Source organism: Myotis myotis, unplaced genomic scaffold (genome assembly GCF_014108235.1).
Source record: "Myotis myotis isolate mMyoMyo1 unplaced genomic scaffold, mMyoMyo1.p scaffold_m19_p_17, whole genome shotgun sequence".
In the NCBI taxonomy this organism is placed as follows: domain Eukaryota; kingdom Metazoa; phylum Chordata; class Mammalia; order Chiroptera; family Vespertilionidae; genus Myotis; species Myotis myotis.
Genome location: NW_023416321.1, coordinates 17,481,243 through 17,508,700, shown reverse-complemented (window position 1 = coordinate 17,508,700; position 27,458 = coordinate 17,481,243). Strand labels below are relative to the sequence as shown.

At 36.8% G+C, this 27,458-nt stretch overlaps 1 protein-coding gene across 11 annotated transcripts in view; it reads left to right on the top strand.

Annotated features, from left to right (window-relative positions):
* The window catches only part of HELZ (helicase with zinc finger), a 124,792-nt gene that overhangs the window by 55,134 nt on the left and 42,200 nt on the right, over positions 1–27,458 (top strand). For 9 of the 11 annotated variants that reach the window (XM_036339887.1, XM_036339888.1, XM_036339882.1 and 6 more), the window contains 7 exons: positions 3,408–3,586; positions 6,525–6,643; positions 7,965–8,110; positions 9,561–9,708; positions 16,266–16,449; positions 18,048–18,276; positions 25,261–25,465. In XM_036339887.1, coding sequence (XP_036195780.1) covers positions 3,408–3,586; positions 6,525–6,643; positions 7,965–8,110; positions 9,561–9,708; positions 16,266–16,449; positions 18,048–18,276; positions 25,261–25,465 — 1,210 coding nt within the window. The remainder of the gene's footprint in view (positions 1–3,407; positions 3,587–6,524; positions 6,644–7,964; positions 8,111–9,560; positions 9,709–16,265; positions 16,450–18,047; positions 18,277–25,260; positions 25,466–27,458) is intronic. The other 2 variants (XM_036339890.1, XM_036339889.1) reach the window with 1 other exon arrangement.

Sequence of the window (27,458 nt, the reverse complement as noted above, 5' to 3'; positions counted from 1 at the left end):
TATTTAAATATGCTTAAATACAAATTTTATGTTATTTCATTTTAATAATGGAATAAAAAAAAGAAAAGGCTTGAATTCTCCAGGTATTTTTTTTTTTTTTTAATGTGGCCCTACATTTTTACAATAGTTTTTCTCTTGGGGAAAGGTATTAACTCATGAATGTATTTCCTATGAGGATTAATGCATTGAAATGTTAGGATTTATTAGCACTGTCACTACATTAACTCAGTTTTATTTATAATTTTCCTAATGGACAATAATCTTGAAAGGTCTGGGAGATGGAATAGAGAAAATTAGAATGGCTGAGCACTCTGGGGAGATGAGCTTTATCTGAATTGTCCCAAAATGCAGGGGAAAGAACACAAGAATGCACAAAGCGTCTGCATATGACCTTGAAGATGTGGTGTCTCTAAGGTGTAGGACTGACGAGGAGTTTTCTTTTTTCACAGTATAGTTTAGAGCAGGCTTGGTAAATGTGATTAAGTGTGAAAATACTCATAAACATTAAATAGTTAATGCAGTAAAAATGTTTAAATATGCATCCTTACAGTTAAAATGCATAGAATTCTATTAGTTGCCAGGAGTCATTGTTAAAATATTTGTAGAAACCATTTTAGATTACATTTAGTTTCAGTTTTACTTCTTACTTCCTTAGAATTAGATTTTAAAGTGGGGTAGAGAGGAAAGCACAGTTCTGTTCTATGTATAGTTCTGAAGATCGGTATCTGGCACTGGAATAGTTATCACTTAGTGGATAGAGATTATGGATAAAGTGTGCAATTACTGCTTTGGGGCAAATAGAAGCTATTTGTTTTATATAGATTTTTAAAGAAGCAGATTTTCTTCTCGGATCAGGTCTTTCTGATTCTGTAGTATCTTAAAGTGATAACTTTTTTGGGGAAGTTATTAATATGAATTCAATATATGAATAAAATTTCAGTGAATTAAAATTTTATATTACCAGGCAGTTTCCTATATTATCATTATACTTTTTGTGGGATATGTGAATGGTTTGTTTCTAGAGATAAGTAAATTACTTGGTTCATTTTATACTATAAGCCTGAAAGTGCCACTTGCAACTATCAATTCTCTAATTTTGGAAAATGTTCTTGATGTGTTTTAAATAATCTTATAGACAGTGTCTCCCTTAAATGTTGCACAAAATGAAAGTACCAAGAAAATATTTAAATCTTTTTGAAGCCAGCACTAGAATATTGTACTTTTAAGGCAAGATAGACCTAATGATCAAACTTTGTATTCTTTTTTTTAATATATTTTATTGATTTTTTACAGAGAGGAAGGGAGAGAGATAGAGAGTTAGAAACATTGATGAGAGAGAAACATTGATCAACTGCCTCCTGCACATCTCCCACTGGGGATGTGCCCGCAACCCAGGCACATGCCCTTGACTGGAATCGAACCCGGGACCCTGCAGTCTGCAGGCCAACGCTTTATCCACTGAGCCAAACCGGTTTCGGCAAACTTTGTATTCTTACTAGCTTCAACATGAGGTAGCTTTCTAAGGTGATGACCAAAAAGTTAGTAGTGAGACTTAGAACTTCAATTTCTGCCTTTTCTTTGAAAAAGAAGCAGTGCTTGGAGTTAGATTTAATGAATAATTTGAAAAATCACTTTTCGATTCTACATGAAATGCTTAAGAAAATATGGAAAATATAGAAAAGAACAAAGAGGAAAATAAAAACTATAATTTCATCAGCTGTAAATACTACTAACATTTTAGAGTTTAATTTCTAGTAATTTATGTATTTACATACATATACTTTAAATTAATGTAATCATAATTTATTAGTGATTTTTTAGGTAGCTGCTAAAATGAATTTTTTATTCATTTTAAAGTAAATTCTGCTTTGCTGATCTGATTAACATTTTTTAAACTAACACTTAAAACATGTTTAAAATTTTTGCATCTTTAAGAAATGATATTGGTTATTTAGGGACATTTGTTAAGTACTTTTTTTTTTTTCTTTGCTTAAAAGAAAACAGCCAGTTTTAAGTGTTTCATGGAGGGTTACAACCCATTTTAGAAGATCATGAAATTTGTTTTTGTGCATTTTATATTTGAGCTGCCTGTGAAATAACTTAGAGGAGACAGATCCTATATAATAAAAGCCCAATATGCTAAATGTCCAGTTATCTGTTCAACCAATCAAAGCATAATATGCTAATGGATATGCTAAGGCCACCCAACTGTTTGCTATGACGTGCACTGACCACCAGGGGTCAGACGCTTTGAGTGGTAGGTTAGCTTGCTGCTGGGGTCTGGCCCATTGGGACTGAGTGAGATGAGCTGGAGTGGTACCTCCCCGGTTGGCCAACCTCCTGCGTCCCTCCCCGGCCCTGATCATGCACTGGTGGGGGTCCCTCGGCCAGGCCTGTGCCCTCTCATAATCTGGGACCCCTCAGGGGATGTTGGAAAGCCGGTTTTGACCTGATCCCTCAGGCCAGGCCTAGGGACCCTACTGGTGCACGAATTCATGCACCGAGCCTCTAATATTGAATAAAGAGTTAGATATGCATTCTGGAGGTCAGAGGAGAGGTCTTGGTTGGAGAGAGAAGGATGTGTGAGTCATTAGGGTATTGAAGCCAAGGGCCTGGATGAGATTGTCGGGGTAGAGAACAGAGCTTGAGAAGAGGAGAGAGCCAAGACTAAGACTTGAGGATGCCGACCGACCCTGGAGAGGGAAAAAGAAAGCAGTGGAAGGTTGAGTCATAGAAGCTGAGGGAAGACAGTGTTTCAATGAGGGTGAGTGGTTGGATAGATGGAAAGGTTGTTTTCGTACCATCTTAGTAACCTATTGCATGCGGCCTACTAATATTTTTCTTTTGCAATTAATGGAAGAGATCCTATTTTTTAAGATTTTCTGATTGTCCAGAATTTATTTTGATTTTTAAATTTCTAGAACATTAGAGGTTGATTTAAATATAGCTATAACAATATATTCTGAAGTGAAATGCAGTTAACTTTTTAATTTCTGTTGTATGTATGTAATTCTGTTGTAAATTAGCATAGATAATTAAAATACAATAAGTATTTTTTAAATAAGAATTTTCTAGGAAAAAGTAATTCCTAAATGGCAGTGCTTTGAACTTAAATTTGATGCTTATGAAATTGTTTTCGTGTCATTCTGTTTGTAAGAAAATCTGAACACAAAAATTATTAGATGTTTATTTTATAGTAGTGCATATTCTTTCTGTTTGAGTCTTTTTTGGTAGGGGGAAGTCACAGTTGTACGTGAAATTCTAATCCAGTAGAGTGTTAATGGTTATCCAATTTATTTGCTAATTTCCAGATATTGTAGTCTTAAATAATAATGTCATTATTTTGATAATCAAATACTGGTAAGAACTTAATAAATACAAATAGGAAATATTATCTTCTTTTATAGGGTATATTTCAGAAATCGCTGGGTAAAGACTGTTCACCCAGTTGTGCATCAGTACTGTTTGATCTCAAGCGCACATTCCACCTTTCAGATGCCACAGAAAGAAGATATTCTTAAGCACCGAGTGGTTGTTGTTACCTTGAATACTTCCCAGTACCTCTGTCAGTTGGACCTTGAACCTGGTATGCTGACTCAAGACACAAATAGGGGGTTTCTGAATGCCTAGGGCTTCTGCATTCACTCTAGACCAGGGGTTGGCAAACTGTGGCCTGTTGTCTATTGTAAATAAAGTTTTATTGGATGGAACAGAGCCATGCCTAATTATTTACCTATTTATTACCTATAGATACTTTTGTGCTACAACAGCTTAGTTGAATAGTTGTAAAAGAAATTGTCTGGCCAAGAAAACCTAAAATATATATTGTTTGGTCCTTTACAAAAAACGAAAATTGTCAACCCCTAGTTTAGACATTTTAGACATTTTAATGACGGCTATTCTATTTATTCTCTAATTGATCAGATGGTATTTATTTACTATTGATTATATGAAAAATTCCAATTTGGACAATGTTGGGGTGTTTTTTACAGTTTCTCAAGTTTTTGCTTTAAAATACTTTTGTATAGTGTAGACACAACAACAATCACGATTGTTGTTGTTTTTTTACATACTATTGTGATTGTTATAAGACAGGAGCTAAATAAAATTAAACTAATGTTATACAAAATACAGATATAAAATGACAAGAAATTCTGATAAATATGGCAGAACTTAACCATCAAAAAATGGTATCACTTTAAATTAGTTGCTTTGGAAGAATATTCATTTATTGCTGCCATATTATAATTGTTGGCGTGGCTCAACACTTTTTTGTTCTCTCCTTTTGGAATTGCTTTCAGAGCCAGTGACAAATTCTTTTGAACATCCTGGAAGGTAGAGACTACTCTATTCATCTGGTATTCCTGGCACCTGGCCCAGGATGTAGAAACCTGGAGGCCCTTGATAAACCTCTTTTTATCTTAAATAATGAATGGTGGCCAACTTTCTTTTTTGAAGGTAGATTTAATTTTAGAAAAGCTTCAAAATATTTCTGAGACATGTAAGTCTTTCTGAGACTGGTAAATAAGGTAGGTAGGTGATCAAACTCAGCAATACCATTAGCGGTAAAAAAGACAGGAAAAAAAAAAAAAAGACGTGCCTCTCAGTAATGAGACTTATTTTCTTGTGCATGCAGCTCATAGCTGGCTGGTGAGGGCAGTTACAAAAGCAGAGTTTCAAAAATGTTTTGAACAGTGACTGCATCATTGGAATGAGTTATATTTCTTCCCAACTGACTTCTTTGAATGGAACAACACTTATTTGAAATGTAAATTTTGGTATGTTTATTTAACAATCAGTCTCATTACTTTATGGTTATACTCTGCATATTTGCCGTACAGGTTAAATACCCAAACCTCCTAAACAGTTTAGGTTTGTGTGAAGGAGTGAAGAATGGCTTTGAAGAGTGAGCGTATAGAAGAATACTTAGTAGAAGTCAACTATGCTTTGTTCTGGGTGTTTAATTCTCATATTAACCCTGTGGAGGATTATTTTATAGATAAGAAAACCAAGGCTCAGCTTGAGTAATTCAAGTTCCTTTATTAGCTTAAGCAATAGGTATAATAATTTAATGATTTATCTAGTTCCTGATTCAAACCTAGCTCTATTTAATTATAATAATGAAAACAGTAGGTATTTTTCACTGGTCTCAGTGTTTCCCTCCAATTTAATTCTGTGTTTATGTAATCACCATCCTTAATTAGTCTTGTGGAACAAGAAGCACAATTCTTTCAACAGGGAGAAAAATGCATGTGTCCATATCTTGGGCCACTGTGGGTAAATAGACAACAGTTATTAATATTTGTATTGTCAACCATAGCTATCTGTTTAAATGGATGATTTTGAGAGTTATTACTGCATTAGAAAGTTGTATGAACAGATTGTTTGGAATTTGTTGATATTTATAGAAATAGGGATGGAAATAGAGGCTAGGTTCTTGGGCCAACTCACAGTGGGCTGATTAACTCAGAGTTTTATGTCATCATTCTGTTGAGAAACTACTTCCTGTTCTTTGCTATGTTAGTAAAAAGAGGGTCCCCTCTAACCTCATTGAGTTGGCAGTAGGGGACAAGTTTTTCCTTCTCTACATTGAGACAGCAAGGATATTTTTGCCTCTTTCCCCCCCCCCTTTTAGAGGAAAAGGGGCTTTTCCTCCTTCCTGTACACAGATTTCTGTGCCCCAGTATGAGTGGCAGTAGCAACCAAGATGTAGGATGCCTCCTACTGTAGGTGTTTGCATCTGGGGGACTTGTGATAATGTACTTTTGACATTTGTTATTAGTCTTTTTTCCCCCAGGCATGATATTTTCATTGTAGGGTCTTAGATTAAAAAACATATATATATATCTCATCTGTATATACAGAGTGGGCAAAAGTAGGCTTACAGTTGTTTGTATGGAAAATAATACAATAATTAATAATACAAGAATAAACTTTGCATATTCACAACTGTAAACCTACTTTTGCCTCCACACTAAATCTAATCAAATTAGTGAATAAGCTAATAGATAATCTTAGATTTTAAAATTAAAATTATAACTCTTCTTTATATTAGATTTTGAGTGTGATTTTCTTTATTTTAATGTCTAATACGCATATTTAGGTTAAAGTTACTTATGAACTACCATTGTTTTATTTTTGATGTTTCATCGAATACATAGTGAAAGGACTTTGGCCCTTAGTGTTTAGTTGCCAGCCCTTCTTTTTGGTGAAGAGTTGCTACCTGGTACTTTTAAAATATCTTTAAGTATAGCAATTCAGCTGTTAGTATTGGGGGCTTTAGCACCAGATGCCATTTATGTATCTATTATTGAATAAGATAATTAATTACTCCTTTTAATCTCTGGTTTTTAAATAATAATTTAAATGGATGATTTTCTAAATTGAGGATTCACAACTCTTAAATTGGCACACTAAATTTTTTCTTTAGTAGAAATGAAAAAAACACATACAACCACACAAAACTGCTCTGGCCTCTATTGCTGCTTTAATATGCTTTACTGTGTTTACTGTGTACTTTGTAGGGTTTTTTACGCACATTCTGTTAGATGAAGCTGCCCAGGCCATGGAGTGTGAAACCATTATGCCTCTAGCATTAGCAACTAAAAGCACTCGGGTTGTCTTGGCTGGTGACCACATGCAGGTAATTGCCCTCTGCATCATCATATTCAAAGGAACTTTGAATTATATGTTGATGTTTAATGTTATTTTCTAAAATACCCAATGAAATTGTGCCATGTATTATACTTTAAGTACTTTAAATATTTCTGCACTCATAGTGAAACAGACTGGTATTTTTGAAGGAAAATTATAATCCCACTACAATGTCTAACAACATTTTCATGCTTGTTAATTTGAAGTTCAGTTCTCTGTAGTATGAATATTTGTCTTATTTTTTTTTTATAAAGCAAATTTAAATCCAAATTATTTTTTTTACAATTCCCCAAGTCCTGTTCCTACATTTGTTTTCCTGTAGGGTTAATTTTTTGCTATCATAACAAAGTGCTTAATTAAAAATAATGGTCAAAGTCTCAAAACGAGGTCTGATTTTATGTATTTGCATACTATACATGAAGGAGAGATACGATTTTTCTATTAAAATCTGTTTTACAGTATCTTCTGCCATAGATAAGATTGAACCTATCTAGTACTGTAGCTGTCAAGACATCCAGCAAAGAGTTGAATGTGTAGAGGAACAAATTCTGTTTTTGTTTCTTTGCCAAAAGTAATTTAATTTTATTTTTTAATTTTATTTTTTATTTTTAGAGGTATAATCAAGAATGGCTCCTTTTATACTTTGTCATGAGAAAAAGATTATTTTACAAATTATTAAAAAAATTATATTCATATGCAAAATGTCCTACCAGCTCACCATTATGAATAGTTCATCAATTTTAGTGAAATAACTGACTGATTGACTCCCCCAATGATGCAATCGGTTGCATTCTTGAAATTATTGAGTAGTGGCTATTTAATATGTTGGAGGAGCCCTTTATTAACCTATGTGTAGGAACTCTAGGTGAGTGAAATGAAAAGTTAGAAATTTTAGCCTCATTCAATTTAGTAAAATTGTTCATAGAAAATATATTTTCTTTTGTTTGTTCTAACATTCAGCATGTTGAAGTTTAGTACATCAGAAGTTTCAGCATGGTGGATTTTTTTAAAAAATATATATTTTTACTGATTTTTAGAGAGGAGGGGAGAGGGAGAGAGAGATAGAAATATCAGTGATAATAGAAAATCATTGATTGGCTGCCTCCTGCATGCCCCACACTGGGGATCGAGCCTGCAACCAGGGCATGTGTCCTGACTGTGAATTGAACTGTGACCTTCTGGTTCATAGGTTGATGCTCAACCACTGAGCCACAATGGCTGGGCCAGCATAGTGGATTTTTTAATGAGTAGGTTAAAAAATACTACTCATATATTTAATTAAGTTTTCTCTGTATGTTTGTCTGTTACAGCTCAGTCCTTTTGTTTACAGCGAGTTTGCCAGGGAGAGAAACCTTCATGTTTCATTACTTGATCGACTCTATGAGCATTACCCCGCTGAGTTCCCATGCAGGATCCTCCTCTGTGAGAACTACCGGTCCCATGAAGCTATCATCAAGTAGGTGTGAACTGCCCTTTCTGTATCACACTTCCTGTGATCTGGCTGGAGGGGACTCAAAACAGCACTGTTTCTAGGGACCAATTATTCCCAGCAGTGTTACATGGTCTCCTGAGTTGCAGATTATGTTTACTTTTATGTTTGTAAAAGAAACTTCAGAAGTCAGAGCTGTGATTTTTCACAGAATAGGGCAATTCTGGAAACTAACACTTTAAGCTTTACTAGCTATGATATATTTTTCTGTGACTGAATATATAGTATACGTGTAAAAATACATGATGTAATAAATAAATATGTTGATAAACTATATAATGGTTTGCTTATTGTGTCCGTCTTATACAAGGAATCTGTTTGAAAGGAAGGAAGGGAGGAAGGAAAACCATGAAACTTAGTAATAAACTTTTTAAAGGATTCTATTAAATATAGTACACATCCACATCCATAAAAATAAAAATATCATAAGTGACAGCTCAGGGAATAGTCATAAACTGAGTACACCCATGTAACTGGCACCCAGATCATTAAAAAGAACATTCCCAGCACTCTGGAAAGCCCCTCCTTCAACCAAAAACTTAAAATGTTTTAAAGTTTAGTATGATTTAATAATGTTGATTATGTCAGTCATGTGAAAACCATTTTTAGGTTTCTCTGAAAGCAATAGAATAAATATAAAAATTTAGATTTAACTGTGGCTTTGTTAATATCTCAGTATGTGCTTCCTTTTTGATTGTTGCCAGTCATTCGCTGCAGTCCTTGATGAATCAAGTACTAGCTGGTATCTTCTTCTGCAAAATGTATTCATTTTATTGTTAAAGACTTGAATGTCCTTCAGTTGTGTGTATTGTTTCAATATCTTTGTTTGCATATATATGATCTAAATCTATTAACCAGGAAAATATACTAGCTAGCACATTTCCTCACAGAGCAAGATTCTCATCTGGTATTGAACTGTCGTCATTTATTCCTTTTCGTTCTGTATTCTGGCTTTGTACCTTACCCAAATCAATTCATTTAGCAATTCGGAGCCTATTCTTTTTTTTTTTTTAAATATATTTTATTGATTTTTTACAGAGAGGAAGGGAGAGAGATAGTCAGAAACATCGATGAGAGAGAAACATCGAACAGCTGCCTCCTGCACATCTCCCACTGGGGATATGCCTGCAACCCAGGCACATGCCCCCGACCGGAACCGAACCCGGGACCCCTCAGTCCGCAGGCCGACGCTGTATCCACTGAGCCAAACCGGCCTCGGCTCGGAGCCTATTCTGATGTCATTGCTGTGATTTTGGAGAAAATCTTGGCCTCATTGGTATTAGATGCTTGGATTAAAATTAATCATGGACATAAAGCAACATTTTTAGGATTGACTGATATATTTATTTTCTTATGGGTGAATTGAATTTTGATAATAGATTGCTCTTTACTTATTTATTTTGGTCTTTTTCTGCAGTTACACCTCTGAGCTCTTCTATGAGGGCAAACTGATGGCCAGTGGAAAGCAACCAGCACACAAGGATTTCTACCCACTCACTTTCTTTACAGCTCGAGGGGAAGATGTACAAGAAAAAAATAGCACAGCTTATTATAATAATGCAGAGGTACCTTAGTTCTTTTGCAAATTGTTGATAGTTCACAGTCACATAGCCTGGTCTTGTTGAGAGCATTTATTAAAAAATTTGGGTTGACATCTTATTAGGTGTTGACTTCATTTACATGAAAATAGTATGTAAAGTTCATTCTTTCTTGTGTAACTGATTGGTTAAGATGAATCTCCTATAGGAAACAAAACCTTTGAATTACATGTTGTCTTATGATAAAATACAAAATACATGACTTCATTGAGAAGAAAAGTTGGTGTTATTTTATATATATTACTAGAGGCCCGATGCATGAAATTTGTGCAAGAGTAGGCCTGCCTTCCCCCGGCTGCCGACACCGGCTTCCCTCTGGGACCCGGGCTTCTCTCTGGCCTCCAGCATTCGGGACCTGAGCTTCCTACACAGAGGGAGGCCCTGCCCACCTGCCCGCTGGTCGGTGGCCTGGGCCTCCCTCTGCGGGGCAATCGTGGAGCCCCCCTATTGATTGCCCCGCTGGCCGGTGGCCTGGGCCTCCCTCTGCGGGGTGATTATGGGGTGATGGCTGGGCCACCAACCAATTGCATTGCATCTGCCTTGGCTGGCCTGGCACCAGTGGGTGTCATAGTGTGGTCCTGGATGGTCGTCCGGATGGTTGTTCTGCTGTTTGGCCATTCAGTTGATTTGCATATTACCCTTTTATTATATAGGTTTATTGTTAGCCATCTAAAATAGACTATGATTATATATTATTGTGCATACTCAAATGACATATCATTTTAAGTGAGTAAGATTTGAATTGCAGAATTCTGTGCTCCAGAGAGATCACACAGACTGAGGTGATGATGTTGCTAACCCATTATGTGCTACAACTTATATGGTCCTCTTACAATGTGACTTTAATTTCAGAAGAGTGTGAGTAGTATGAGGGGTCAGATCAGGCAGCAGACAAAAAGTTGGTGAAGTCTTTAGGGGTCAGCAAGCCAGAGATCCTTTAGATAAGTTCTGGTCATCACAGTGCATGGAGTTTTGGACTACAGGAAACCCAGAGAAGGGCTGGGGGGAGGTTCCTGGTTAATCATTGGGGGAATTGCTCTTGATCTACGATATCCATCTTGCTTTATTCCTTAAGTCCCATTCTTTACTCATTTTATTTTCAAAGACATGGCTTTTATGATGTAATAGTAATTCACTTTTCTTTAAAAAATTGATCAGAGGCCTGTAGTTAGAAGTTGGTACAAGAAAATCAATAGTACCCACTTGATAAAATCCTAGCGGAAAGCAAAGAAACTTGACATTTCAGTTAGTCTGTGCCATTTAATTTTAAGAAAAGGTATACTTTTCTTTAAATGTTTGAAATATTGACAAATAACTCTAGGTTTTTCTTTATTACTTTTACTCTCAGGTTGCAAACCACTGACCTAGAAACTAGAAAACTAGCAATGGTGGGGTGAGTGCTGACATGGAGAGGCAAGCTTGAACTCTAGCAGGCTTGGTGGTCCTGCCTTGCCACCAGGGGTCAGAGCTGAGCCCTAACTGTAATCTTGAGGCAGGGTTGGTGTTTGCCAGAGGCTCAGCTTCTCAGCCAGGGCCACTGTTCCTTCATGGGGACATACATGTGTGTTTCCCAGGAAACCTGCAAGCTATAGAGTAAATAAGGTGCACCACCCTAGATCAGTCGTCAGCAAACTCATTTGCCAACAGAGCCAAATATCAACAGTACAACGATTGAAATTTCTCTTGAGAGCCAAATTTTTTAAACTTAAACTATATAGGTGGGTACATTGTTATTAACTTAATTAGGGTACTCCTAAGGCTTAGGAAGAGCCACACTGAAGGGGCCAAAGAGCCGCATGTGGCTCGCGAGCCGCAGTTTGCCGACCACTGCCCTAGATTGTCAATATACTAAAAAAATTTTGGGGGTTGGATAAAGAAATATTTTTCATATTTTAAACACAAAGATTTGTGTGAACTTTAAATATTAACTATGTAACTTTAGAGAAATGTGAAGCCACCTTGAACTTCACCACTAACTAGACCATGGTTGTTTAGTCACTTTCTTCAGCCCAGTGAGTTGCTCCAGTGAAAAGAGCCTGGAGGCTCTTTCTTCAAGGGGCAAAAACTAATCCTTGTTCACTGGGGCTGATAGAGTGGGATAGATATTGCCTGGGCTAGGAGTAGAAGCTCATTGGTTTATAGGCAAGATTTTCAAGTTTTGAATACCAGTGTAGGCATGCTTGGACTTTTTTTGAGGGTAGAGTATGTATAAGTGAAACTCAGATCTAGGAAACCAACCATGGTAGGGTGAGTGCTGACAGAGAGAGGCAAGTGTTCTAAAGCAAGTGGTACCAGTTACATCAATAGGGGAAACATGAGATTTTTTTCTTGTATAGAGGTTCTGACTAAAGTTTAGGAGGACATTATGAGATTTGAGAATGGTTTAGATTTCATCATTATAAAAATACTTTTGACTCACACAGACTTACAGTCATAAGGATCTTAGAACAGAGGATGAAATTAAAAGGAAAATTAAAGAATCTGGAGCTGAATATTTACAGCATTTTTGTTGTGTATAATTGTCCTTTGTTTGGGGAACATGTTTTTTTGTTTTATATCATGTGTTTGTCTATTATATGAATTTGTGTCTTTCACACGCTTAACATGGCAGAATAAAAGAGTGAGAAAGGTCATCCCTTTTCTTTTCTTTTTTTTTTTTAGAAATTTCGCATGTTTTAATGTTGATGATGAATTACATTTCTATTTATACAACAAGCACATGTATTGTGCTTACTAAATGAAGGCACTACTCTGAACACTTTGCTGCTGGGGTCCAACCCCAGCAGGTCCAGGGGCCTCCAAAGGTGTGGACAGAGTCAGCGAAGAAGGAATGACATGGAGTCAGCATTCAGATGATCATCATAGCGAGGTTCTCTAGCCAGGTTCTGTGTCTAGGTTCTTCAGTCAGGTTCCGTTGCCAGATTCTGTAGCCAGGTTCTTCAGCCAGGTTCTGTCTAGGTTCTCCAGCCAAGTTCTGTAGCCAGGTTCTGCCCAGGATCTTTTGCCATGTTCTCTCGCTAGGTTCTGTCTCTAGGTTCTGTCCCTTTTATTTTCTTTCTTTTTTTTTTTTAAATATATTTTATTGATTTTTTACAGAGAGGAAGGGAGAGAGATAGAGAGTTAGAAAGATCGATGAGAGAGAAACATCGATCAGCTGCCTCCTGCACATTTCCTACTGGGGATGTGCCTGCAACCAGGGTACATGCCCTTGACCAGAATCGAACCTGGGACCTTTCAGTCCGCAGGCCGACCCTCTATCCACTGAACCAAACCGGTTTCGGCCTTTTTTTTTTTTTTTCTTGATTCTGACTGTACTCATATCCTGTAATAATGAAATGGTCTCAATATAATGCCAAGTTGGTGGATGGAGGGAAGCAGAATTTAAACACTAAGCACCAATACATGATTCTTAACCTTGAGAAATTCAGTGTGAAGAGAGGAGCTATGGAAACAATTAAGATGGGATAAGTGAGAGGTAGAAAGACTTGTACAGTTATTAAAAAACAAATCCACCAGGTATGATGGAACTTATGGCAGAGAGGGGACATGTTTTTTGCCTTATATATACTGGGACTCTGTAGTTAGTTGTTACATATATTTATAATTGTTTTATCTTTCTTGTGGATTGACCTTTTTATTATTTTAAAATGTCCATCTATATCTCTGGTAACATTTTGTTTTTGGTTTTAAAGTCAATTTGTCTAATATTAGCATAGTTACTCCAGCTAACTCATGGTTGCTATTTGCATGGCATGTTTTCCCACCCTTTCACTCTTATCCTTTTATCTTTACCTTTGAATCTAAAGTATGTCTCTTATAGACCAAATCATTGCATCGTGTTTTATGTTTTTATTTTAATTCTAGTCTAAAAAGAATTTCCTTTTGATCAAATTGTCTAAATCACTTACATCCTATATAATAAATCCTATATAATAAAGAGCTAATATGCAAATGGTCATTGTGCCCTCGTGCCAGAGCCGGGGGACCAGAGGCCGCACCCCCTGCCTCAGGCTGGGGGACCTGAGGCTGGGCTGGGGAACCAGAGGCTGTGCCCCCGCCCCAGCGCCAGGGCCGGAGGACCTGAGGCCATGCCCCTCACCCTGGCACCGGGGCCAGGGGACCTGAGGCTGTGCCCCCCCACCCTGCGGGGCTTGACGGGTGTGGGGCCGGCCGGGTCTGGGTCTCGCATGATTTTGAGGCGTGCGCGGGTGGATGGGAACTTGACTCTGGGTCCCGCGGCACACCCCAGACTCTGACAGGAGGGAGATTTTCAAATACATTTTACTAATTTTCTCTCATCTCTGACACTTCTATTATAGAGAAAGGGCAAATAGCAATATTAAAATGTTTCCTCTTATTAATTCTCTTTTAATGTGCACGAGTTTTGTGCACCGGTCCACTAATTTACTAATAATGTTATTATTGATATGGGCTTAACCTCTGCCTTTTGCTTTTTGTTTTCTATATCATGTGTTTTTTGGCCCTTCTTTTCTCTTTTACTACCACTGTTTGCATTAAGTGCATTTTTCTTTTGTCATATTTTAATTCCTTTAATTATTCATTAATGATTTTTGATTTGTTTTCTTAGTGGTTTCTCTATGTCTTACAGTATACATCTTATCAGAATCAACTTCAGATTTAAACTAACTTAATTCTAATGAGATATGGAAACTTTACTCCTACATTTCTCTATTCCCTTTTTTGTGCTATTATTGTTTTTTATTTTATACTTATGTATATTACAACTCAACAATACATTGTTACAATTATATAATTTTATGCCTTTAAGGACTCTGAGAGTTTGCTGCATTAACCTTCTTATTTACTATTTCTGGTTCTTTTAACTTCTTTCTGTAGATTTGAGTTACCATCTGTCAATTTTCACTCACCTCCTTTGTACTCAGACCCTCTTGTCTTATTCCTTACAATGAGATCACCATGTCTTCAGCCCAGTTTGCTCTTCAGAATCCTTGGACAGTCTGTGTATTTGATGCCCTTGCTGTTATATCATCATAACAGTAGGGTGACTATCATCCATTGAATTTGTATCTGGAAGTGGAAACTACATTCTATTCAATAATCTTCAAGTTCTTGAAAGGAATAAAAAGTGTCAAATTTTACTCACTATATTTAATGCTGTCAGTTTATATACTATTAGTAAATTCTATATAATAAAGAGGGAATATGCTAATTGACCATCACACCCTCACAAGATGGCGGCGCCCACAGCCACAAGATGGCGGTGCCTAGTTCCCTCAGCCCCGCTGGGGACCTTGGGTCCTCCTGCACCCCCCCACTGACTGAGGCTCAGGCAAGCAGGCACAGCCCAAGGAACAGGCAAGCTGCTGATGGCGGCTGCCCAGCTGCCCAGGGCTGGCCTGAGGCGCAGGTAGACAGGGCTGGCCGAGGCTTGCGCTGCGGGCAGTGGCAGCAGCAGAGGTGTGATGGGGGAGTCACCTTCCCCTGATTGCCGGGTCGCCTCCCATCCCTGAGGGCTCCTAGACTGTGAGAGGGGGGCAGGCCGGGCTGAGGGACCCCCCTCGCCCTCCAGTGCATGAATTTTCATGCATTGGGCCTCTAGCCGTAAATAAATAAATAATATATTTAAAAGACATTAAAAATATTTCTCCTTCCTCTCTAGACTCTTGTCTGATCCTCTATTGAGCTTGTGTTATATATATATTTTTAATTGGGAATTTGTTTTCTAAATGCACAGTAATCTCTTAGGCAAGGAACATGTTTTCTTAATTATTGTATTTCCCACTGTGCTAAGCATTGAAACGGTTTGGTCAATTCATTGAATTAAAATAGATTGACCTACATTAAGAGCCCAATAAATGGCATCTAAAATATTCATTTGGGTAAAATATGCCATTACTTTATTGCAAGGTTCATGAAATGGCTTGGGCGAAGTTGTACTGCTAGATAACAGTGAATTCTGAAGGTCTGTCTCTGATCCAAATTTGTCCTAGTCCCAGCAGTGGTTAGGTACCAGATGCTGGCTGCTCTGCTTAGTTATATCAGTGGAGGAAGGGCAGTGCTAGACCTTGCACTGCTGAGACTGAATGGTGGCACTCACTCTAGGCATCTCTAGTTGGTGGTTAGGTTCTTTTGCCTGATCTGGAGAGAGTGGACTGAGAACTACTGAGACTGTCAGGATTTGCTTCTCTGTTTCCCTAAATGGGGTTGTCAGTTTTATGGCCATATCCTTGTCCTTCTTCCTACACAGGAACTTAAACCTGTCCTTATTTAAGAACGGAGGAGACTGGGTAAAGGGAGGGGCCAGTTGCCATTACATTGTCTCATTTTCATGTTTTCACTGAGTGCATTTTAGAATTTACTGTTTGAAATGTAAATAAAATGTTTTAATTCTCAATGTGTTTATAAAAGCAAAGCATTATTCTTATTTAGAGGTAATTTTAAAATGATAAAATGGAATCCTTTATACATCTATTTCAGTTACCATATTCTTTTCTCTAAACACTTGCATAACTTTTAATATGTGTATGTATGTTTGTTTAAAGGTATTTGAAGTGGTGGAGCGTGTGGAAGAGTTAAGAAGGAAATGGCCAGTAGCATGGGGGAAGTTAGATGATGGCAGTATCGGTGTGGTGACTCCATATGCTGATCAAGTGTTTAGGATACGTGCTGAACTTCGAAAAAAGAGATTATCTGATGTTAATGTAGAAAGGGTGCTAAATGTTCAAGGTGAGTATTAATTGAAACAAACTAAGTTATTCAGATGATTAAATCTTAAAGTGTGTGCACATTGGATTTTTAATTCTCAAGATCTCTTTCCTGGAGAAGTAATTATGTCTTCATTTCATATCAAGTTCTTTAATGCCAAATTTGGCAATTAAAGATTGAGCTCATTTATATGTTTGTTAGATTTTTATATCCAAATAAAAGAAGTATGAACAAATTAACTTTTTCTATGACTGTAATTGTATAAATTACACACGCTATCTGTAGCATACGCCTACTGTTGTTACATTCTGAGGACTAATTTGTTCATAAAGATTTTTACAAACTTCTACCTGGCAAGCAAGTTCTGCTTAAATGCATTTTTAAAGGCACAGCTTGTTTTCCATCTGCAGACTTTCCTCAGTGAATGGTTACCAGCAACTAGTTGCTATAAAATTTGTGCTTTTAAATAATGAAACAACACTATGATGTGAATGCTGAAAAAGCCTAGTACAATCTCAGGTTTCATGGTAATATACAAGAGTAAGAATAATATAATTTCTAAATCATGGGGAAAAATAACTCCCTTGTACCACATGTTGTCCAGATCACACAGAATTTGGCTACATTTTAGAAGGAATAGAACTAGTAAACTAGGAAGCACCCAACGGAGATCTGGCTATAGAAACTGCCACAGGGGAGCCAGGAGTAGTCGAAAGAAGTAGGATTGTTTGGCCTACAGAAGAAAAGCCTAATGTGAAAACTGTGTTCAAATATTTGGAGGTCGTTCATAGAAAGAGGGAATATACGTGTTACTATAAGAAAGAGCATTAGAGATTTATTGTACGAACTATCTTCAATAAGGGTTCCTTATGGAATCAGCAGGAGGTTAGATGACCCTGCTTTAATGAAGGTTCCTTGTATTGAGTGGGACTTCGGAATCACTAAGGCTGGTTCCAGCAATACTAAAATTTAAAAAAAATTACCATTTAACCATTTTTATGTGTTCATTCCACTTCCCTTTTCCTCCCAGCCCCTGGCAACCACCATCGTACTTTCTATCTATAAATTTGACTACTCTAGGTACTTCATTTGAGTGCAGTAATACACTATTTGTCCTTTTGTGGCTGGCTTATTTCATTTAGCATAATGTCTTCAAGGTTCATCAGGTTGTAGCCTGTGTCAGAATTTCTTTCCTTTTTAAGGCTGAATAATATTTTATATATGTATATATGTATATACACATTTATGTTTTCATCTGTTGATGGATACTTGGGTTGCTTTCACCTTTTGGCTATTTTGAATAGTGCTGCTGTGAACATGGGTGTACAAATATCTGTGTGAGTCCCTGCTTTTAATTCTTTTGGATTGATTCCCAGAAGTGGAATTGCAGGATCATGTTAATTCTATGTTTAATTTTTTGAGGAACCACCATACTATTTTCCATAGTGTTTTATATACCATTTTACATTCTCGCCTGCCGTGCATGAGTTCCAGTTACTCCACATCCTTGCCAATACCTGTCATTTAGCAATAACATTAAAAAAGGCAGAAAGAAATGCTTTTATTTTATCAGTCCTTCAGAATAACAATCTTAAGTCTTTTTTATTTATTTTTAATAGGAAAGCAATTCAGAGTTTTGTTTCTTAGCACAGTACGGACAAGGCATACTTGTAAACATAAACAGACACCAATTAAAAAGAAAGAACAACTGCTGGAAGATTCCACAGAGGATTTAGATTATGGTTTTTTATCTAACTACAAACTTCTCAACACTGCCATCACAAGAGCACAGTCCCTGGTTGCTGTGGTAGGTGATCCCATTGCTCTGTGCTCCATTGGAAGATGCAGGTAATTATGTGTTCCTGATTTGAGAAATTAAAGGGGAAAATGTAGAGTAATTTGTATACCTATGTGTACATTTATTTATATGACCTCTTGGCTAATTAAAATCAAGTTTAACTTTACCTGATAAACAGAAGGAACACAAAAAAATATTGCTTTGAGTCTATTTTATACTTAATTGTGTATTCATTCATTCAGTCATCGGTCAACAGATGTTTCTCAAGTGCTTACTATGTTGTAAACACTCTTCTAGCCACTGAAGACAGGTCAGTGAATGAAACAGACAAAAATCTCTGCCTTTGAGGGGCTTACATATTATTGGGGAGGAAAAGAAGACTGACAATAAACAAAATAAGATAGTGTTATATTTTACATGGGAAGTTCAATGGAAGAGAAATAGCACATTAAGGGGAATTAGGAATGACAGGCCTGGTGGGGTGGGCTGGCTTGTGATTGTCATAGTGTGGTCAGAGGAGGCCTCGCTGAGAAGCTAACACTGGTGGTGAGGGAGTACGCTGTGCAGACCTGGGGTAAAAGTGCTCCAGGAAGAGGGAACAGCTAATACAAGGATCCTGAGTGGGTGTTTTGTGTGTGTCTCTTTGATGGAAATGACATTTTATATCGATACTGCGTTTTTTTCCCTTCATTATTGTTTCAGCTCATTTTGATGAATTTCCTTCTCCACTCATTTTTCTCTCAAGGCTTCCTAATGTAAATAATTTTTCCTGTCTGGTTAATCCAAAGGTTCTGAAAATCAGGGTGGTTAAAAGTTGTTTGTTACTTGTCTTTGGATATCATTGTTGGTATTACTTAGATTTGTAGTCATAGTAACTATTTCTACTAAAGTGCTGTTAAAATGTTAACATAAAAAATTTCTCTATACACTTTTGATTTATACCAGTTAACAGGGATTTTAACTGCATGAAGCCAGCAATATAAGACTTGGCATTTGCAGTATTTAAAAACTATGTTAACATTAACAAAAAATCATTAGAATAGAAATTTATAATATTTTATGAAAAAATGGTAGGGATTACTTAAAATTTTTTAAAAATATATATATTTTGTTGACTTTTTTACAGAGAGGAAGGGAGAGGGATTGAGAGTTAGAAACATCAATGAGAGAGAAACATTGATCAGCTGCCTCCTGCACACCCCCTAGTGGGGATGTGCCCGCAACCAAGGTACATGCCCCTGACTGGAATCGAACCTGGGACCCTTCAGTCTGCAGGCTGAACCTATCCACTGAGCCAAACCGGCCAGGTCTACTTAAAATTTTTTAAGTATTGTAGTACCTGTCAAAATGAGTTCAGAATTGTAGAAAGTGATATAGACAGTTCTAAATATGCCTTTTTGATATGTTAGAATTAAAGTAGGAAGTGGCCCTCTTTAAACTAGGCTTTCTGTTGCAATATAGATATGGCAGTATTTTACTGTCTTTTTTCTATTTCAGCAGCAAAAAAGCATTCTATGGAAAGGGTAACCATTTGAGACCATTAAGAATAAGCTGCAAGTATTAGAGTTTAGGACTCCAAAAGAAGTTAATATTCTTAATAGGGAAAACCATTAACAAAGGGATCAAGAGGAGCTTTAATTTATGGTTACATTATGAAAAATAACCTTTTAAAACTTGAATGGCCCTAGACAGTTTGACTCAGCAGATAGAGCATCAGCCTGCAGACCAAAGGGTCCTGGGTTTCATTCCAGTCAAGGGCACATACCTTGGTTGCAGGCTCTTCCTCTAGTCAGGGCTTGTGCAGGAGGCAACCAATCTATGTGTTTCTCTCACATCGATGTTTCTCTCTGTCTTTCCCTCTCTCTTCCACTTTCCCTAAAAATCAGTGGAAAAATATACTCATGTGAGGATTAACAACAACAAAAGCACACAACTTCAATGGTTTATGAATGTATAGCTAAACAATTCTGCTGTAAAATATGTTTGATTTCATATTTAAAATATAGATTTCCATTTATTTTTAGCTGGCAATGACAAAGACTTGGGGAAGGAAATATATTAATTTCAAGTTACAAATTAATAAAATTAAGCATATTAATTTGGCCTTCCTCCCGAGAATTTTACTTTAGTTATTTTATTGTTTATTGAAAGTGTATGTAGGTGGAATATTGCTGTGATATTGTATCATTTTTCTTCTGTTTACTATTTGATAAATGTGAGAGTACATATAGTTTGATTCGAATTTAATAGATTAAAACACATGTGTAAAATGGGATGGCATGTATTAAAACTAACTAAAAACTGTTGGGTGAATGAATAGGTAAAATAATAATGTTGAGCTGCATGTGTTTTGGATTCTCCTTATAAATAACTCCAAATATTTACCAACATGAACACTTTTTAAAAATCTTTACCCCGTCCTATAGAGTAAAGGACTGTGAATTGTATGAGATCAGCATTTTCACCCCATCTCTGATAAAAACCGTTACTTTCTCAGAGCAAATGGGTGAATGATTCTTTCTGAGGCCATGCTGTCAGATTTAGTTTCTTAATTTTTAACTTGAAGCCAATTCTACTGGTTGCTTATTTCTTACTGCTAAGCTGGGGTATTCGAGAGACTACAAATTAATTTGTAAGCTAAGCAAAATACTTTCAGAGAAGTAAGTATATTGTGTAGGGAGAAAAAAGTCATGTGACCAATAGCTAAATAGGAATGTTGATTATGCTATTTGGACTGTTTAATCATGGCTCTAATCCAGCAGTTCTCAATCTGTGGGTCGCGACCCCTTTGGCAGTCGAACGACCCTTTCACAGGGGTCACCTAAGACCATCCTGCATATCAGATATTTACATTATGATTCATAACAGTAGCAATATTACAGTTATGAAGTAGCAACGAAAATAATTTTATGGTGGGGTCACAACATGAGGAACTGTATTTAAAGGGCCAGAAGGTTGAGAACCACTGCATCCAAGAGCTGATGGTTGAGGACTATGGATATTTATGCTTTAATCTTTCTAAATTTGTTAGAAATTTAATTTCACAATACAAGTAAACCTGGAGATCATAATATGATTCTTAGGTACTATAAAAATGGAGGCATACATTTTTTGTAATTTGATCTAATCATTCACCCTCTCTCCCATTTGATATTTAAAAAAACACTAATATGATATTTCCAAATAGTGATCAAGTTTTCAAGGAATAATTACTGTGTATATACTATCACTTTAGAAGGCAACTGACTATATAATCTTTTTTGTTGTACTTTATTTACTAGAGGCCCAGTGCATGAAAGTTCATGTGCTTGGGGGTGGGGGGTCCCTTAGCCCAGCCTGTGCCCTCTCGCAGACTGGGACCCCTTGGGGGATGTCCACCTGCCAACTTAGGCCCTCAGGAGATGTCCGACTGATGGCTTAGGCCCGACATCCTTAGTGCTGCCAAAGAGGTGGGAGAAGCTCCCGCCACCACTGTTGTGCTCGCAGCCATCAGCCCTGCTTGTGACTGAGTGGAGCTCCCCCTGTGGAAGTGCACTGACCACCAGGGGGCAGCTCCTGCGTTGAGCATCTGCCCCCTGGTGGTCAGTGCTCATCATAGCGACCCGTCGTTCCTGGTAGTTTTGTTAGGGTTAATTTGCATATTACTCTTTTATTATATAGGATAGCTACTGTTTATTGATAGCTTTCTCTGTGCCAGGTGCTAGGTTAAGTGTTTTGCATACTTTGCCATGTTCAGTCATCCCGACAGCCCTGCAATGTGGGTGTTTTATTTTCATTTTAGATGGGCTGCCTGATTCAGAGAGTTGAAATTACTGCCAGGGTCACATAGCTGTTAAGTGGTTCACTCACACAGATGTCAGATTGACTTGAAAACCCAAGCTCTTCTCACTGGTTTACCCTGCCTTTCCCAGGATAAATCTATAAATGGAGAGAGGCAAGGAGGGGAGTCATACATGTCTCCAAACCAATGTGTTTGGGGAAGGTCTTCTATTTAGCTGAGTTTCTTTATTTGCAAGTTCCATTTACTCTGTGAGATATAAATGTATTTCACATATGTGTAGAGGTGTGTGTATGTGTGTCTGCATACACACACACACAAACACACACACTCTGTCAACTAAGGACATCAAGTGATTTTTCAATGTTTTATCAGTGATCCTTGAAGCATAAAAAATAAAACCAAATTTTGCATCCATGTAGTGATTAAAACTAATGTTATGTCTTTTGAAATACTTAAAGTGTAGAGACACACTTGAAAAAATTGTTAACATAAAAAATAGGTTCAGATTTTAGGGAGGGTCTAAGACTTGGTGAAGCCTTAGTGGTGAATTCTTATTCTCATTTTGAGCGTAGATGAAATTCTCAATTGATCTTTCAGTTAAGTGTTCAGAAATGTCTTATGATGCCATGCATAGTGCTTCATTAAAGTATTAAGGAATTCAAGGTCAGTGCAAATAGTCTTGAGCCTTTACAAAGAGAGAAAAAATGAAAAGTTTTAGCTTTAAAACAAATAATTTTTAAAGGAATAAAAATCTTTTTCTGAGAAGTTTAAAAGTGAGAAGTCTTCTCAATAATAAAATATAATACTGTTGATAATAAAATATTTCAATAATAAAAAGTTTAATAATAATACTGTTGGTGCCCTATTTTACACATGAAGAAACTGAGGTACAAAGAGAAGTTAAGTAATTTGCCTGAAGTCACACAGCTACTGAATGAATGACAGCCACTTTGAATCCAAGCAGTCTAGTTCTGGAATCCAGGCTCTTGACCAATTTTGCTATATCAATGGGGCAATTAAAATAGAAGTGAGCCGAAACCGGTTTGGCTCAGTGGATAGAGCATCAGCCTGCGGACTGAAAGGTCCCAGGTTCGATTCCGGTCAAGGGCATGTGCCTGGGTTGCGGGCACATCCCCAGTGGGAGATGTGCAGGAGGCAGCTGATCGATGTTTCTCTCTCAAAGATGTTTCTGGCTCTCTATCTCTCTCCCTTCCTCTCTGTAAAAAATCAATAAAATATATTTAAAAAAAAAATAGAAGTGAGATTTCAAATGGAAATTTCAGGTTACTTTCAGAACTAGTTTAACTTGATTAACTTACAGTGTTTAGTATTACTTCTGAATTGGAGACTTTCAGTGTAAAGGCTGCTGCTTTGAGATTCCTGAGTTTTTGCAGACAAAGACTGTCAGGGAGCTACTAGCTTCTTGTTGAGTCTGAGGTTGTTTGAAGGGACTTCAACTCCTGTTCCTTGCATTTGAGGTCAGTGAGGGCAGTATAGGAAGAAAGTATAGAGTTTAAAAGGTAGCTTGAAAATAGAGCAAAGTTCTAGTATTTTGGCCAAGTAAGCTGAAAATATATTGTAAGAAATTGATATTAACAACTGAGCTAGAATAAAAGCCAATCCATTCTCTCCTTGTTGTGTTAGTGTGTCTTGAGGTTTCATACAGATATGAAATGACACTCTTATAAAACTGATATTTTATCAATTAGACCAAAAACTTCCTTTTGAATACAGCATGTAGTAGAATTGTGTTGATAAATATTCATACAGTTGAATATTGTGGCTTTTTAAATCAAAAAGGTGGGAAAGTTTATGGATTTTTAGATCCTGAGTGCTAATTAAAGGTAGTCCTTCCTTAGCTATTAGACTATGAGGAAAAAAATTTCTTGATTCCTTCAGAAGAGTGCTTAAGAATAAAAAATAAAGAGCAAATTTTAGTGTGTGTTTCTTAAAAACACACACATCCTATAACTGAATGACTAAATTGTTAGCCTTTATGACTTATTGTCAAGAATGCATGATAATATTTTGTAGCATTTTCTACTTTTCCTGTTGTTGGCATTTGGGCCTGAAATTTTTTCAGGACCCATCTTTTAAACTCATCTTTAAGAAATTAGAAAAGATGGTAGAAGACATAGGTGAGAGAAACATACTTTGAAAATCAAACTGCAAAGTTTTATGAATATATTAATAACCTAATTTTCATTCATATGCTAACTTTTATAATATAAACCTTTTCACTTATGCTTCTTGAAGCCATCTTGATTACCTGCTATCCACATGGACACAAGGATACCAACTTGGGAATCCATTTCACGTATCTTTTATAGCATAATAAAACATTATTTGAATCTCATATTAAAGATAGGCATGCATATTTACAATAGTCATTTAAAATTTTTAAACATTTTATATGTTGTCTTTTATAATCTGTTTTTAATATTTTATTTACATTAGAGATCAATTTTCACCTCTAGGAGCAACAGTATACAACTACAACAAGTTTTGAATGTATTTTTCTCCTTTAATATTTATTAATGTGATTAGGAAATGAATAATCAGCATTAAAATTAGTGCTCCAACTTCCTGTATTTTTCATAATTAATTTAACTCAACTTAGTCAATGTGATAACTTGTGCTTGTGACAAGCATTTGTTAAGTAAGAGAAAAATACAGGAATAGCTAGTTATTTCTTAAGAATCCTCATGAGGGGTTTATCTACTTTGTATATCAGATTTATGTCCTGAGTTGGCTTTTCTTTGTTATCCAGCACCAGGCTACGTTGGCTCTATAATTTAAACTAGTTTAATTTGCGTGTGCATGTGTATGTGTGTGATATATATGATATGTGTATGTGTATATAATGTATCTGTGTACATATATGTATATATAAGTATGCCTAGAAGTACAAATCTTCTATAAAATGAGTTATGTTTTTTGAAATCCTTATTTATTATGTGGATAACAAAAACCATCATTCTAGGTCCATGGGGATAGTTGAGCATTGGCCATGTTACTTGCGATTGATCAGCCAAAATTAATTGAGAGCATACTAGACATGGCTCTCATTTCAGAATCAACCTCTGAAGTTTTATGATTTAGTGGGAAGATTATATCTGAATCACAGATGAATATCGAACCTGAGGAGTTAGGGAGGGGGAAGGAAATTTGAAATGCTCTTCAGTAGCTTATGTTTATTTCTGTGCTCTCACCCACTGAAATAGTAAACTGATCTTCTCAATCTTTTCTGTAGGAAGTTTTGGGAGCGGTTTATTGCCCTGTGTCATGAAAATAATAGCCTACACGGAATCACTTTTGAACAGATCAAAGCTCAACTAGAGGCTTTAGAACTAAAGAAGACATATGTGTTGAATCCACTGGCACCCGAATTTATCCCCCGGGCCCTAAGACTGCAGCATTCAGGAAGTGCCAACAAGCTGCAGCAATCACCCCCGAAGGTAAAGCCTGTTAATGAAATTTGAAGAGGCTAAAGTGAGAGAAAAGTGCAGAGGTGTCAAAGGTTTATTGAGCTGCTAGTTACTTTAGGTATTCAGCAAATAGTTTCTGAAAGGAAGTTGTCTAGTGTGGAAATACAATGTGGTGTTTAGCCATGGTTAATGTCATGGTCATCCTCAAAAAGTTTTCACTTACCTGATTTCTTCTTGTATCCTTTGAATAATATAATATCCTAGTCCTCTCTACTGATAGACTTACTTTAGCAAGATGTGAATAATACAAAGCAAATTTAAAAGACTAGACTAGCACACTTATTAAAAATATATTTTTGTAAGGAATAACATAACGATATCTGTGTGAAGAAAATAGGTCTAATCCTTTCTTGATTAAGTATGCCTAGAAGTACAAATCTTCTATAAAATGAGTTATCTGTTTTGAAATCCGTATTTATTATGTGGATAACAAAAACCATCATTCTAGGTCCATGTGGATAGTTGAGCATTGGCCATGTTACTTGCAATTGATCAGCCAAAATTAATTGAGAGCACACTTTGTATGTTCTACAATACTAGACATGTTCATTTCAATACTGGTTCATTTCAAGTGGTATTTGCCACAGTGAGAAAATTTGGCCAACTTCTTGAAGGTTACTTTAGTTGATTTTGACCTATATTTGTTGTAGAAGAAGTAATCCAGTCAGAGGAAGTGGAGGTGGGAAAGTCAAAGCCATTTCTACTTTTGAACCATAGTTATTTTGGGCAGAGACAGCTGGTTTATTTACTATACTGCCTGAAAAAAAAATTCACTTATCATCTAGGACAGAAAGTTGTGAGAATGACATGTTTAGTATTTGTTCCAGTGTTTTGGTGTATTTAATAGAGTATGTCAGTTTTGGGCTTCATTTAAAAAATGTAAAACCTAATGTGTAAGCAATAATTAATGGTTTATTATCTGGAAAGTTTTTTAGCTAAATCGGTATGAAGCCGAAAATAGAACTACTTTCTATGTAATATACTGTTGTATATTCTTAGTTTAATAAAAATGAACCTAATCCTATATAATAAAAACCTAATATGCTAAGTGTCCAGTCCACCAGTCGGCTGTTCAGACAATCAAAGTGTAAGATGCTAATGATATGCTAAGGCTGCTCAACCACTTACTATGATGTGCACTGACCACCATGGGGCAGTCAGTCGGTTGACCAGTCGCTATGACGTGCACTGCCAACCAGGGGGTAGACAGCTTGCTGCTGGGATCCAGCTGATTGGGACTGAATGAGATGGGCCGGACATGCCCTGGAGCCCTCCTGTGGTCCCTCTCAGGCTGGCCAACTTCCCACGTCCCTCCCTGGCCCCGATTGTGCACTGGTGGGGTCGCTTGGCCTGGCCTGCGCCCTCTCACAATCCGGGACCCCTTGGGGAATGTCAGAGAGCCGGTTTCTGCCCAATCCCACAGGCCAGGCCGAGGGACCCACTGGTGCATGAATTCATGCACCGGGCCTCTAGTGTACAATAATGCGTTAGTGACTTGGGGTTACTAGGGGATTAAGAATTTTACTTAAATGAACCTTCTAGATTTCTAAAGCTTAAACTATTAATAAATAATATATTTTTTTAATCAAACAGTTAAGTTTCTTCTACATGCCAGCCATTATGGTAGGTGCTAGAGAAGTAGAGATAAGCAAATTAGCCTCCAGTGGCAGATGTTGGAGGGTAATGGCCAGATCTTGTTTAGGGGTCTACTTAGTGGGTGGAGGTAGTGGGGAGACATGTCAAAAACTAGAATATGTGCTCCATTAGGGCAGAGATTTTTGCCTGTATTAGTTACCGCTCTCTAGCCTCTGTGCCTAGTACAACGTGTGGCTCATCTTAGGTGCTTTGAAGTATTTTTTAGATGAGTGAGTGAAGTTCAAGAAAGAGTTTATGCAAAAGGCTTTAAGCTTTGGGTATGTGAGAGTAAGGACCCCAGGTAGAAATGTTTACATTTTATTTTTAT